Here is a 15,163-nt window from a genome sequence, read left to right as displayed (position 1 = left end):
TCATCTACCTGCTTTCATAATTTGGAGTTTTTACCATGTTCAGTTCAGTTGTTTTTATTTCTAACCATCACAGAGAAAACAATACATGCAGAAGTCGTACTTAAGCAAATTTTTAGGCGAGCTTCATACTCGAGTGATAAGGAGACAACAGCCTCAGAGTCTATGGCCACCATATATGGGAACTATAGCCACTATGTAATTTGTAATTGGCTTATGCTAGACCAGGGCTACTCAACTGGCGGACCGCGGTCCGAATCCGGACCTTCTGGGTGTTGAAGGTAGACCTCGGGCTTCTGGAAGAATAACCTCATTGCCACATTTTAGGGCCTCTTTAAACAGATTTCCATTAGGCAAAAGCAATTTTTTGTGATTTTCCAAGGAGCTGGGGGCTTTGCCGCCAGATCCCCCAACGCTTTGCCGTCTTTTCTGATGTGCGATCCACACTACAAAGAAATACAATACATTTTTTTCTTTTTTATTTCTTTGTTTGTGTCAGAAAAAAATCCACGTCAGGTTTCATACTACCTTTTGGTGCTCGTAGGCTACTTGTTGTTTAATTTTCGTGGTTGCATATGAAATATTCAACGGACCGCAAAAATATTCAACTTGTCAAAATGGACCTTGCTAACATTAGTTGAGTAGCCCTGTGCTAGACGTTTTTCAAACGAATATATTATTTCCTTTACTGTTTTTTTTTATGTCATAGTTGAGTATCAAGTGTTATCACACATTATCAACGTTTAAGAAACTGATCATGGTTTTATTATTTCAATAAGTTTTTCATGTATTAGCACATACATTGACTTCATTTAACAATCATACCGAGGAGGAGAAATTCAAAAGAAATGCCAAGAGGAAAAAACAAGTTTGACAAAGAGCGGCACAAAAGAAGGTTTGTAAAGCAACAAAATGCTGTTATGTCCTCAAATCTGTTAGATGAAAATATTGAAGATGAAAAACAATGTGCTGGTACCACACATGGCTTAAATCTGTCTTGTTCTTTGGCTATGTGGGATCTTGGACATTGTGATCCAAAGAAATGCAGTGGAAGAAAACTTGCCAGGAAAAATGTCATCAGTGTTCTTCGATTGCAACAAAGGTTTCCTGGGATCATACTTAGTCCTATGGCTACATTATGTGTGTCAGCAGGAGACAAACAAATTGCTACAGATTATGGGATTGGTGTTATTGACTGTTCATGGGCCAAATTAGAAGAAACCCCATTTTCAAAAATGAAAGGTGGTTACCTCAGACTTTTACCTTATCTTGTTGCGAGTAATCCAATCAATTATGGTCGTCCTCATAAACTTTCTTGTGTTGAAGCATTTGCGGCAGCACTATATATAACTGGTTTTGAAGACAGTGCAACATCGATTTTAAAACTGTTTAAATGGGGTCACGGGTTTCTCTCATTAAACAAAAGTCTTCTGGATATGTACAAACTATGTGAAACTTCAGAAGATATAATAAAAGCACAGAATAAATGGTTAGAAGAAGAACAAAATAAGCATGCATCTCAAACTGATCCAATGGAAATTGATTTTGACATTGAATGTGGGAACCCTAATTATGTTCAAGTTTATGACGAGAGTGATGAAAGTACATCCACAGGGGAGAGTGACTGAAATTCAATCACTTGTCACAGCAGTCCTGAACTTTTTATATTTTAGCTTAAATTGCTGATTGTGGTGCTTTTGCAAGGGATTATTTTTGCATCAATAGAAAACAAGATGTGGTACACGACATTTTGACTTGAGACAATTGGCTGTTGCCAATCTTTTGTAGATCTCATCGCAAGACTATTTGAAGTGAATTCCATGATGCCATTTTAGTGTTTTTACTGCCCGTAAATAACGTTTCTTTACAACGGTTCTGATTTTATTTTGGTTAGTGACTTGTATTACTTGTTTAAAAAACTTTCGCATCACAACAAGTTTCTAGTGAAAGAAATTATGATGAGAAGTCAACACTGGTAGCAAAACATACCTGCACAATGCAAGATAGAATGGAATTCGCGTCAAATAGTTTCGATGTGAGCTGTCCCAATAACAGATCGATCCCAATCAACTGAAATGACCCCAATCAACCAATTACTGAAATGTTCAATTGCGTTTACCTAGTCACGTCTTTAGTCCCCGATAGCTCGGTTGGTCAATGGTTATGCGCCTGACTTCATAAATGAAGAAACTTCAAAATTAAGCGGCGCTGGCTCGACTTTCCGGATTTGCGCTTGAGCAAAGCATTTCAAAGACTGCTCTCTATTCGGCGACACCAAGTGGATGGAATAATTCAGACAACACTTCAGCTACGAGCTGAAACACTCTGTCAATGTCGGTGACCGGGCCTGCGTCAGTGGTTAAAAGCCTCTACAAGCATGTGAAACTGCCACGATTATGCTCTCAAAGAAGCTTTTCCAGTCCGACGATAAACATTTCAATTAATCAATGCTTTAACATGGTCCTCCAAATTGTGTATGTGATATTTATAGACTCATTTACCAAAGGTTTCATGGCTAGTGCATGTATGCTGTCCTGCTTTTTTTCACACTTCTGAGTACCGATTTACTACCTTTGCAGTTGGATACCACGAGTGGGTCTGCTACTATTCGGCGAGAGCCCTTTTCGGCGAGTTCCCTATTTGGCGATTTTTTGAATTTTTTTTTAACTTATCAGGTACCGTAGCCTAATTATCATTGACGCTTTTACATCGTTTTAACATCGCTCAACGTTGAAATAAGACCCCAACCCCGGGGAACTCGCCGAAACGGGCCATTCTGACCACGAGTGTATTTATGTATGCTTGTGGTTAGTTTGTTCTAAAACAAAGTCAACACAGGCTGCTTTGACCAACTACCCGAGTAGTCATCTTAGTTACAAAATCCATACGCTGTTATTGCACTCATTGTGGTCTGTTTAATTGGGAACAATCCCAGGCTTTCAAATTTTTCATTTATTTAAAGATTTAATCAGTCTCAATTTATGATACCGGTAACAGGTTATAAAATATAATGGTTATTGTTTGTGCTTTAATTCACAACTTAGTTTATCGACCAACCAAGCACAATTTCCCTCATTTGGGAAAAAAAAAACTTCAATCAATGGTGCTATAAAAGGCTATTAACCGTCCATGCTACTTACTGTTTGGTGCCTGCTATACTGTATTTTTAAGGGCTGTAGAGTCGAGCGAAAAATATGCGTCTCCGACTCCTCGATTTAAAACTGGCCAACTCCGGACACGTTAAAATCCCTCTGACTCCACGCCCTAATTGGGCAAAAAATATACCGTACGATTCCTCAATTTATAACTGGCCGACTCCAGATACGCCAAAATCACTCCGACTCTACAGCCCTGGTATTTACATTCATCGAGTCTCCTACAAGTCAGCAGTTGCGAACTGAGCATATGGCAGTTAAGCAAGTGACAACTGAGCTAGTAACATTTCAGCAAGTGGCTAAGTTGGCAAATGATGAATCTGAACAAGCCGAAACTTGGCATGTCACAAGTCAGCAAATTCTGTTTAGCAAGCGATGACGAAACAAGTCCGATGCTAGCACGTAAATCTCATTTACTGACTTGACAGTAGCTGAAATGCACTTGCTGAGTTGTCGCATGCCGTTATCCAAAGCATGTTTGCAATGAAATTGTCGAGTGTTATGTTAATTACAGCAAATAATAACCTATATATATGTACATGTTTACCTAGCTAAAGAAGGTGTGATTGTAGATGCCAACTAGCAATTACAAGATAGTAAAGGTCCTGACTATTCCATAATCGTATCTGTTGGACTTCGTTTGTTTTGCACTGCCGATTGAAATACTTGCTGTAATGTTTGTTTATTTGAGCTGCCTATGGCATGTAACACATCATTGACTGCACATTTTAAAACAATTAGTACCGGTAGTAGCAAACACTTGCCCCAACCCTTTTTTGTTTTTTAGCATGTGGACATGTTTTTCTTTTGCAGTGCAGAGGACGAAGCACTTCAAAATATTACAGTTCATACCAATGTTGGATCAATTACATAGTTTTCAGTTCAATAAAATTACAATTACACCATCACAAAGTTTAATTACATTGTTCTGAAACTTGCAAATTACAAACTTACATTTATGTAATTAAATGTTTCAATATTTATCATTATGTTTATGAACGATTTTTGAGAGTTTGATTTTATCAAAGACATGTAGAATTGTATTTAATAAAGATTAAGTTGCAATGTAGAATTTCCTTTTGAACCACAACTAGCAGCTCAGCAAAAGTACTGACATCATGCAAGTTACCAAATGTAATTTGGACCAAATGTTTTTGAAGTTACAATTACATGAAAATATGTAATAAATTACATTCAATGGTAATTGATCCAACACTGGATAGTGAATTACTATATATAATATGCTATTTATTTGGACAGCTTGTTGATGTACGGTAGTTTTGTTTTATATCATAATGGCGGAACCTACAGCTATTGGACAACAAAGCAAACCGAGTCCAGCAGTCATACATGTAGCCCCAAAATTACAAGACTTTCTTACCAGTTGCATTAAATACAAAACTCCGGTCACCGATGAACTCCACGAACGTCCGCTCAGGTACAACTAAGCTTTCAATGATATTTTAGCACTTGACTAATAACGTGTTGCTTCGGCTTTGCCTTGCAAAACCTTTTCATCGTAGGCTATTTTGCATCTTTTTTCGGCGATAGTGTAACATGTCGTAATTTTGCTCTTTGTCACTTCTCTTTTTTAGAATTTTACTTTGTTGAGCTATCTGGTGGTTTCGCCTTAATGACGAGTATGATTTGCTGATGAATGATAATATTCAGTAAAACTCGCCTATAGTGACACTGACACCTGAAGGAACCTTTAAAAAAATGTCACCATAGCAGAATTCTACCTGTAGTTCAGAGACCGAACCTTGCAACAGATGCCACCCACTACTGTACAGCGAAATGTCACTAAAGCTGGAATTCTACTGTAGTTTGATCTCAATGCTGCATCGTGCATATTTTTCTTTACATTAAAACAAAAAAAAACTCTATTTCAAATGTGGATTAAACAAGATACCGTCCAGTAGAATTTGAGCAGTGACATTTCGCTATTGTGATACTTTTTCGAAGGTCCCTTCAGGTGTCACTACGGGTGAGTTCCTCTGTGCTATATTATTTCTTTCAGAGCTTACACGTTGTGCGGTGTGCAACAGTTTGCCTACGAGTTGTGTGCAAGAAATATGACCAAGTCTTATGCCGGCGTGCATTGCCTTAAGGAAAAAGAAGATTACCTTGAATGTAAATCTGGTCGAAAAAGGGTACGCTGCAAGTTACGTAATATTTTGATGTTTGATCGTAATTCATATTCTTCCAGTCTGGTGATTTCCCACCTTTTCACAGTCACCTACCTGCTATTTATGACATTTCGTGGCTAAAGTGCAAAATCTGGCCTGAGAAGTAAATTTGCGAGACGAATGGATTGCCTGAAACCCGTTTCACTCTTTCAGATTTGGACGTAATGTGCAAAGGTCAAGGCAGATTTCTGCTAACTGTGGCTTCGTGACAGAAAATGCTTTAAATTTTTGCATCTCTTGGGTTATTGCTAATTTATAAACGCTTGCATAGGAAGTCGAGTATAACGAACATGGATTGTCTATTGACCAATAAAGACCATAGCTGTAGCGTCAAAACCGTTAACTTCTCCGCGGCCTGAAGTGTTTTTCACCCTAGTTTGATGCATTGTCAAACTTCATTAGTGACATCGTATAGCTTGTTGTCCCTCACTGCATAGTTTGAATGACGTCAAAGAAAATTGAATTGGTAGCAATGGATATATTTTAATAAAAACAATTGTACGATACTTTACTACAGAAATACAGGTATAGAACTTACGAAGGTAATCTGGTAGGGCGAAAAATGCTCGTTTTGTAATAATCACCACGTCCACATGAAACCAGTGTCGGGGACATTTGTCTAAAACTTATAATAAATGCAACGCTTCAATCCAAAGAATTAGAGAAAACCACCAACATAGTAAGCTTCAAAACACTGACATTTACTGAACTAGAGTTTTCATATCAATATTCATCTCAACGTGTTTATTTTGGCAGGTTGCAAGGGCATTGAAACTTAAGGAAGCCAGCAGGCTCGCTGGTGACCGAATCCCAGAAATACACGGGAATCAAACTTGGACTTATTGAATGCGAAGAACTTTTCTTGTTAAAACGTGTTTATTTTATAATCTCTTTAATGCACAACTACGATGAAAATATAATAAAAATCTCAAACAACACCGCTTGATGCTTGTTTATAGGTTTGGGGCTTCGAAATACAATGGCTTCGCACAAAATCGCAAGTGGAACTTATAAGTTTATTCATTTTAGTGCTGTTCTTTGTGTATATATTCAGCAATATTCCTAACATCACGAGTAGCCCCGCCCAAACGTACCTGAAACCACATTTACGGGTTAATATTTAAAGGTAAATACACGTTTTAAACATTTAAGATGCACCTTTTAATTTGTCGACAGTTGCCAACAGTCTGTCAAATTTCCAAATCACGGTAATGTTACAACACAAAATGTCGCCAGGAGAAAACAGGAAAAAGTCAATGTAATTTGTAGAAATGTCAGTCAAAAGTGAGGGATAAATGCGTATTACTAGTATCCACATACATTTTCAATAAGACTGATTTTTTTAATTAAACATTTCCCTAATTGCATTTCAGCACTTATAACGTAGGGGAGGCAGTAAATTTTAAAAAGAAGAAAATTAAATTTTAAAAAAATTTCTGTCGAACAGTGCGCAAAGTGTCGGCCTTCTAATTTGTCGTAAGCAATTGCTAAGATAATTGAACAAAATTTCGTGTAAGTTGGCAAAAAGTGCCGACTTAAATTTCTAGCACGTGTGTAGGCTACAGCAAAGGTGTACAGGATCCGGATTTTTGTGTTTTTCAACGGATCTGGACCTCTTTTTTTGATAGGATCCGAATTTAAATCTGAGGTTTTTGAATAAGCTCCTTGCAATATTTTCCAAACCCAGAGAAAGTTTTGAACCGTGGTGTTTGTGTGTGTTACTGCGTAAAGCGTACATCACATGCCTTAAATGTTTTGAAAACATTCTTTTAGCAAAAAATATGAATATGTTACCTTGATGTCATGCAGTGAAATATTTTTTAGCTATATCAATGATCATAAACGCAAAAATAAAAACGGTTCTATTTACTTGTTAAGCTGTTGGAATAACATTTACCAAACTGCAGTTATCTTTTTGCTGACAAAGTTATTGAGGTGTTGAATCATGAAAATTAGGTTTATACAAATGTTCAAACTTTGATCAGCAATTGCCGACGCCACTTAACAATCCGTAATTTTAAGTCGTGAATGCTTTCGCCGATGTAAAAATATACTAACTTCCAAAACTGAAGCATGGTCACCTAACCTAGAGATATGGCCTGATTTGTCACATTCTGCAGATTTTGCCAACTTTTGGTGACTGAATGAATTCTTCTAAAAATTATACTTCAACGTCTTCTTTACTGTCTTCCCAGGTGACAAGGGGTTTTAACATCATTAGACGTTAAAAAACAATTTCATTCCGAAAAATTCAATCAGACTGTTAATTGCTTTTCAACAGTCAGATTGAGCGTTTTTCAATCTGCTTTTTCTCATTTTCTACTGCTTTTCCAAAGCAACCAAAAGCCTTTCACATCATTACGAGTCAGCAAAAAGTAAAACGCTTTAAAAAATATCAGTCGAAAATAGAAAATATCTACTAGCAGTAGCGGTAATCAAAATGTGACAAACCAGGCAATATCTCCTGGTGGCCATGGTACATCTTATTTTCCAAACTTACTGTGAGGTGAATGGCTTTGCAAAGAAGATAAAAGACAATATGATGGTGACAGCTTTGCGGCAAGTGGTTACAGTGACAGCCAGCAATGCACCAAACGTACGCACCACTTGCAACACGAATAGGATCCCAACATAACCAGTAAGGGAGAATAAAAAAAGCATGACAAGCACATGAGGGTTCTGCAACAGAAGGAATTAATAAATGTGTCTCATAATGCTGCCGTTACTTTCGTGGTAAAAGAATATCAACAAAATTCGAAGTCATAAAACACTCCGCACTGAACTGATATTATCACTAAGAAATTAGGCTTCCTGTAAGAGGAAATTGTTGTTGTATAGCATACCAGTTACCACGCTGTTTCGATTGTTCTAGCAAAACTCTATTCACAGCATAGGCTATATGATCTCATAATTCGTCTACCCCAGGTGTTCGATAACGTTCGTGCTTTGCTGGCCATTTATGCCACCTCAATATGTTGCTAGGACTTTTGAGTGTTTTTTGTCTGTTTGTGATACAGTTCAGTAACGTTAGTTTTATGTTATGCTTATTGCCTTAGTGCATTGCACCGAGTCACGTCATGCCGCCCTGTGGCTGCGAGTAGTTCGTAATTATTGCAGCAGGACTTGGTACCTCCTACAGTGATTTGTCACTTGTACGTACACATAGGTCTACTCGTGTTAAGACCTCTTTTTAATTATTTTACGTTTGTGGGTATCCGTAGCTATTCTGCAGTACCTACAAACGTAACAGTTTGTAACAGCGCAGCAAGAGGAGTCAGTTTTAATTTCAATTCAATTTTTTTTAAATAAAGTGCCGGTATGCAAATAGTAAAGTACGTTAAACAGTAGGCTATTACTGCAGCAATCACAAAAATCTGTAGGCCTACTACTGATACAAAGTGTCTGACCAATAGCGTTTGAAAGCGATTCTTTGTGCATTCTGATATAAAGTCATTGCTTTCAAGCGAATGTTCATTTTGTGTTAATTTCATAATAACACAAAACTTACTTTTAATAGAAAAAACACCAGAGAAAACAGCCCGCCGAAAACCAAATGTCCAACGCACAGTATACAGAAACCCAAACCGTAAGAATATAACACCAGCTCAGCATTCGTCGCTGCATACTTTTTCAGAACTTTTTCTTGAACATTGCCTGGGTAGAAAAAGTCATGAAAGCATTGCGTTCAACAGTGCAGTTCAAAGTTTGTTTAAGGTAACCACCCCATTGTAAGACGTTTCCGCAGCCAGAACGTTCTTATATCACATATTGCCACAGATAGGCGGCATTAGATTGAAAAAATTAGTGCAACAGATTTATCAGAGTTTGAAATTAGGCCGGTTATTGAAGAAATGTATACTATAATAAGTATATACTATATAGTCATATACAATATACACTTTTGCACAAAGTTAGGCACCCGCTTGGTGCAAAACATGTGATTTATGTAAACCGAGGGAAACTCCACACTGTAAACAAGGCAGAAAAACTAACACAAGTCCCACTTACCTATAGCTGCATCTGCACACAAAGCAAGCGATATAAGAAAAACGCCAGTGATATCAAAATTAGGAGAAACAGAATGATCAGCAAACGTGAACAAAATTAACCCAATTGTCATCAACAAGCAAGATAACGCATCCAAGAGAGTATACACTTTTCCTAAAAAAGTAAAAAATTTGTTTCATTCAGAGTCATTTGTTCAATGCGGATGTGTTATGGAGCTGAATGCTGGGCGATGAAGAGGAAAGATATCAAGTGAATGCAAACGAAAAAAATGAGGATTCGAATGATGTGTGGCAAGACACTTTTCGACATTATTTTCGAGCGGTCAAACACGTCCTTTCGAGGGTCATGTAGGCGATCTCGTCACGCAACCGACAGAAGCAATTGGGAATCAGCGACGTTGTTGCAAGAACTGCCCGCTCTAAACTTTTGACGTGAACAAACATTACTTACTCACCTATACAATATGATTCAATATTATAAAAGTGAGTATAGTAAGTGAGATCTGGTCGTTGTGAGAGAATCTCAAAACAAGTACCGTAGGTCAATTGGTGAAAAGCTATGTTGACAATGAGATGAGGGGCTCAAATTCAAGCACTACCGCAATCTAAAAATAATCCTCATCTTTATCAATAGCATGCACTTCTCGAAATTGGGTACAAATTAAAGACAAAGTTAAGGTTTTAGTGTCATAATTACGAAGGTTTCATACTTAATAATCTAAACTTCACAAAATACGGTAGCAGCCAGGGCTATGGAATCGGGCGAAATATATACGACTCCTCGGTTTATAACTGGCTGACTTCGGACACGCCATAATCCTTCCGACTGCACAGCCCTGGTAGAACGGAGATAATGTGGACTTGTAAAATACAATATTTGCTATCGATGGTCTAACTCTAATTAATCAATCGCATAGACCGATTACCTTGAATAATTATTCCTCCGATCATCACCGGTATGAGTTTACTAGATTTAAAGATCACTTGAGTGGGATAATTGAGATAACCCAAAGAAGTGTTTGAAAGGCCCATCGTTCCAATTGTCAAGAAAGCAAGTAGGCAATATGCCAGTAGAGGAATCCTGAAACAGTCACTCAGCACTGCTCTCAAATATTATTACAAATCATCATAAAACCAGTTAGCAATAAAAATATTTTTTTTAGTATTGTCTTCCCACAGCAGTGATGATATCTTGAGCATTCACTAAAACTCCTTAAATTTGAAGAATTTCCAAACAATGCAGATGCGCATGGGATGTCAGTTCTGTACTGATTGAAAACACAAGGCTGTGTTTTAGCAAGAAACCAGGTACCGTATGCTTCAAGTTCAACACAAAGATCGAATTTCTTTTCAATTAATACCAAATCTTCAAATAATGAAACTCAATGACTTTAAAAATATAATACAAAATCAACGAACCTTTTCATTTTTTCTCCTTTCAGTTCATTGATAAAACTTTTGGTATCAATAAAAATTTTTGATTTATTTTGTGTTTTAGTATAAAATTGAATGGACCTACTTTACCCATAAATTGATTGTACGATTTTTAGTTTCGACTCAAACTAAGGAAGTTTTTTTGGGAGCTTAATCTTAACAGGTTCACATATTTACAGATTCCTAGAATTACTGACGCCTGGCTGGTCATCGAGATTGTCAGTATAATTTTAATTTTGTTGAAATGTTCTGGTCTGTGAATTATTTTATCCAGTAGGTGCCCACATACGCGACCACCACAAAAGTTTAACCACAGTTGTTTGATCTGGTGATTTCTTTGCAAGCAAAGGTAAGTGTTTAACCTTTGACTTAATGGAGTGGTTACATGTTTGTGAATTAATAAAATAAACTTTTTGGGACAACTAGACAAAAAATGACTGAGTTAGGAAACTGCACGAAAAGCAAATCTTTTAACTAAATCGATTTATATCAAGAACTGTACTTTTAGTGAGCTTTATATGGAAAACTTAACTAAAGATGTATATAAATGAAAAGAAATTATCAACATACTTCATACCTTCTTTCAAAACTTCCGAGACGTCTTTGCTCTATAAGTCCAAATATAGAATACATTCCGAATTGAACAAGAGTTACAAACATTCCATTTTTTTTTATTTCTTCTACACGAAAAATCCATTCCTATAAATGACAATATTTAAACTTCAACAACAAAAAAATTGAAAAGATTCACTGCACACACTGGTATATCTCAAGCTCCACACTGTCCAACGTGCTTACAAAAAATAATGCGCTATTTGAATGTGCAAAGTTACAACATACCTTCCAGTAATTTCAAACAGAGCATTATTCCTGTCTCTTATACTGACAGTAGTTTAACAACTTTGTAAAACACATCACTTGTTAAACCAAATAGTACCAGTAGTTGTGATGTAGAATAGAGTTGATCTTTTGAAAAGCTAAAAACTTAGAATAAAGAGAAATAATTTTTCAAAAACCTACCGTAATAAGCAATTATTAATATATATAAGTGTTGGAATTACTTATTAGAACCAAAGACGGATTAGAACTAACATTAAATGGATTTGATAATAATTTTTTTGTTTGGGTTATGTTGGTGAAACACAATAATTGGATGCTTTCAACAGTAACATGTAAACATTTATTTTTATATCTAAATTTAACGATATTAGATGAAACAAGACACAGCAGTCAGATATGGTGGTAGGCCACCAGTTTTAAGCAATTGTATAGAATGCCTGTCAAGTTTAGTTCAAGGCTCTGTTTTAAAAGTTTCAAACAAAACAACAGCCAAAAATCTGATAGAATTAAATAGTAACAATTCTTCTCATTAAAATAATACATAAAAAAACAGTTTTGAGAAATATCAAAATTTACAGATATTGATATGAGAAAAAAGAAATCTCGAGGCAAAATCATAAACTCAAATTATCTTTTCAAATTATATAAACTGAGTCCATACAATTAATGACAGCTTGTAAATTGAAACAGAAATGTATACATACTTGACAATATCCATACAAGATAAATAGAATAAATATTGTAACAATGCATACACATAGCTGCATAGTTCTTGAAAGTTGACCAATGTCAAAACCAAATATCACGGAAGCATTTTCTTCTTTGGATGAAGATCTGGCATTTTCAGTTTTGGTATCTTCAACATCAATAAAAGTACTTTTTGTTTCTCCATTATTGTTCACTTTTGACATTATATCTATCAATTCTTATGTTGACAAATGTGCACAAGCAAACAAAGTTTACTGATTATAAACTGCTAAGAACAACACATTCTGCAATGGATACAGCACTTTTTAAATAATCTAGTAATATCACAGCTGAGAAAAATTCACCACAAGCATTGCAAAGGAAAGCAATCTGCCCCAATTGCTCAGTTGGTTAAGCTCGTGAGTTTGTTAATACGCAGTGCTGTATTCGAGGGTATACGGCGGTATACGCAGTATACTCTCTGCTTTTTCGAGCAACTATTAGTATACCCTCTGGTTTTCCAAAAAGAATGCGTACAGCCGTACATGCTATCCTTAATTCTTGACAACTAGTAACTAACTACTTAACCCTTTGAGGACCATTAATAATGTGAGCTGTTTGATGTTTATTAATTGCAATGGACTACCTGTGGCTATCAATTTACCGCTTAAAAATATGTCAGATCCTGGCTGCTAAACCACCGATCAGCTAAAGATATATAGCCAAGCTGACTGCATAGCCGGCTGCATTGCCGAGTGGTGAGAGCCCTGGAACGGCACTCGAAAGGTGCCAGTTCGATACCGCTTACGAGCATGCGGCTGTGTCTTTGGCAGGACATTTAAAGGCATGCTTGAAGGTGGACACGAAGATTGGCTTCCTTGTCTTCCGTCCACTTAATCTAAATCTTCAACCGCCAGGTCTAAGCCTGGAAGCTAAGAATACTAGATCCCAAATTTGTAAAGAGGTTAAAGATGTAGACTGTTTGGAATGTATTTATAGAAAAATAAACAATTTTGTACCTCTCGTCCAATTTTGATGTTGATAATTCATGTTATGGTAGAAATAGAATAAAGATTAGTATTTTGGAAGTTGTGTATTATTTATCATTTTGGCAAATCTGACAGTATACCCTGTGCTTTTTTTACGAATACAGCACTGTAAATACGTACCGGTATATGGACCCAATATGTAGGCTATAACTTTTGTATAATTGGCTTGTCATACAAAAGTTATGGACAAAACATGCATTGTTTCAACTCCTAGACCATAATGATGATAGCTCTTAAATTGCTCCAATTGATTACAATTTGTTTGCTACATATCTGACAACTGTTTTAGCCATAAATATCAGGTAACTTCAGATCTAATATATTCCTGACCATATATACATTATACACTGGCCAGAAGTTACAGTAACTTCTGGATATGTGTAACTCCTTGGACCGCTAAACTCAACCAATCAACAGTTTATACAAACAATACAAAGACGATACAAAATGGAAATATATATACACAATGTTTTAGTTTTGATGTTTTACACTATTGAATACTCAGGAATCAAGATGTACATATTGCGTAAACCCAATAAAGGCTCACTCACAGTGTTATAGCATAAACTGGGCGCCAGAGTTAGATAAAGCCTCTCTAAGATTTAGATTCTTGGCTGAGGATTCAGTCTTTTAATAGTAATAATAACAATATTTATATAGCGCCACATCCACAGTCAAACTATGCTAAGAGTAGGGTTAAGCAGAGGAGCCTATATAATTTTAAGCTAATTATCCGATAATCAAGAATTTGCTTGCACCAAGTTAATCAGTGGATTAGTAACTGATAATTTTAATCTATGGATTACAGTTGGTTCATGAAGAAAAACAACTACAAATTAAGTTAGGTACTTAATAGTTAATTAGTAACCTACCGTAGATAAGTTTATTGGGTGAAAAATCTGTTGTTGGTAATTCTCCTAAAAAGTAGACTATACAAAACTGCTAGGATAAATGTTCTAAATAATCCTTCTCAATCCAAGGATACAGATTCTCATACTCAATGTATCACATGCCTATAATAAGTTTGACCACCTAACAAATGTAAATGAACTAGGTATAATTCTAAGAGTAAAAAAGCAACTAAAAATGATTTACATTATTGCTTAAAAAGTAAAACCACAGATGTAGAAATTATCCGATATTCTGATTTGCAGTCACTGCAGAAAACACCTGATGCAGAACTCGCATTTGCAGTCAAACCTGTTTTCTAAAATTAAGCGCTGTTGGCTGTTCTCAAATGATTGTTAACAGAATATTAAGGAAAACAAGAAAGATCGTGTAGAAAAAAACTGTGTTTGGATGTCACGGTCCAAAGGCCAACCACTGGACCAGAACTGAAAAACTGATTTTCAACAGCAAAGTTGCCGAATCAGCTTAATCAGTTCAAGTTCAGACTGTTCAGTTCAGTTTGTTTTTAATCGTTAGCCTATAAATCGAATCAAGCCACGAAACTGGCTGGCTGGTTGGTTGGTTTAGAATCTTTATCCTTGGACTGACAAAGCCTGGAAAGTTTATACCGGGTAGTTTCGCATACAGGTAGGGTACTTGCAGAGGCTCTTGACCCAGGGCCGGTTACCGATATTGGCAGAGTGAAGTTTTCCGATTGCTGAATGAAGTGTTGTTGCTGGGGAATTATTCCATTCACTAGGTGCCGCTGAATGGAGAGCAGTCCTGAAATGCGTTGCTCAAGCGCACACCCCGAGAGTCGAAGCTGGTCAGAAATAATATAGTCAGAAATAAAAACAACTGAACTGAACTGAACCGCGTGATTTTGAGCCTGGCGCGTAACCACTGAGCTAACGGGC

General features: G+C 36.5%; 3 protein-coding genes across 4 annotated transcripts; 2 read left to right on the top strand and 1 right to left on the bottom strand.

Annotated features, from left to right (window-relative positions):
* Window positions 1–944: 944 nt before the first annotated feature.
* LOC145782000 (18S rRNA aminocarboxypropyltransferase-like) lies at window positions 945–4,292 on the top strand. Its single transcript, XM_082593723.1, has one exon. It carries the CDS (start codon window positions 1,008–1,010, stop codon window positions 1,623–1,625), a length of 618 nt encoding a protein of 205 aa, XP_082449849.1. The 5' UTR covers window positions 945–1,007; the 3' UTR covers window positions 1,626–4,292.
* Window positions 4,293–4,389: 97 nt separating this feature from the next.
* Window positions 4,390–6,282, top strand: LOC145782001 (uncharacterized). The gene is made up of 3 exons (XM_082593724.1): window positions 4,390–4,590; window positions 5,173–5,305; window positions 6,098–6,282. Exons 1-3 carry the CDS (start codon window positions 4,448–4,450, stop codon window positions 6,185–6,187), a joined length of 366 nt encoding a protein of 121 aa, XP_082449850.1. The 5' UTR covers window positions 4,390–4,447; the 3' UTR covers window positions 6,188–6,282.
* On the bottom strand, window positions 6,266–12,610 carry LOC145781998 (adenosine 3'-phospho 5'-phosphosulfate transporter 2-like). Of its 2 annotated transcripts, none has more exons than XM_082593721.1 (7): window positions 12,327–12,610; window positions 11,360–11,481; window positions 10,275–10,429; window positions 9,350–9,502; window positions 8,850–8,995; window positions 7,842–8,020; window positions 6,266–6,435 (listed from the first exon to the last, which is right to left on the bottom strand). In XM_082593721.1, the coding sequence occupies exons 1-7, from the start codon at window positions 12,531–12,533 to the stop codon at window positions 6,270–6,272; spliced, it is 1,128 nt and encodes a 375-aa protein (XP_082449847.1). In that variant the 5' UTR covers window positions 12,534–12,610; the 3' UTR covers window positions 6,266–6,269. The 2 variants fall into 2 exon arrangements, with proteins under 2 accessions (XP_082449847.1, XP_082449848.1); XM_082593722.1 differs by having other exon boundaries at window positions 12,378–12,610.
* Window positions 12,611–15,163: the final 2,553 nt, after the last annotated feature.

This window comes from Aplidium turbinatum, chromosome 13 (genome assembly GCF_918807975.1).
Source record: "Aplidium turbinatum chromosome 13, kaAplTurb1.1, whole genome shotgun sequence".
Taxonomy (NCBI): Eukaryota; Metazoa; Chordata; class Ascidiacea; order Aplousobranchia; family Polyclinidae; genus Aplidium; species Aplidium turbinatum.
Note: the sequence above shows the minus strand (reverse complement) of the source record. Positions and strands in the feature narration are given on the sequence as shown.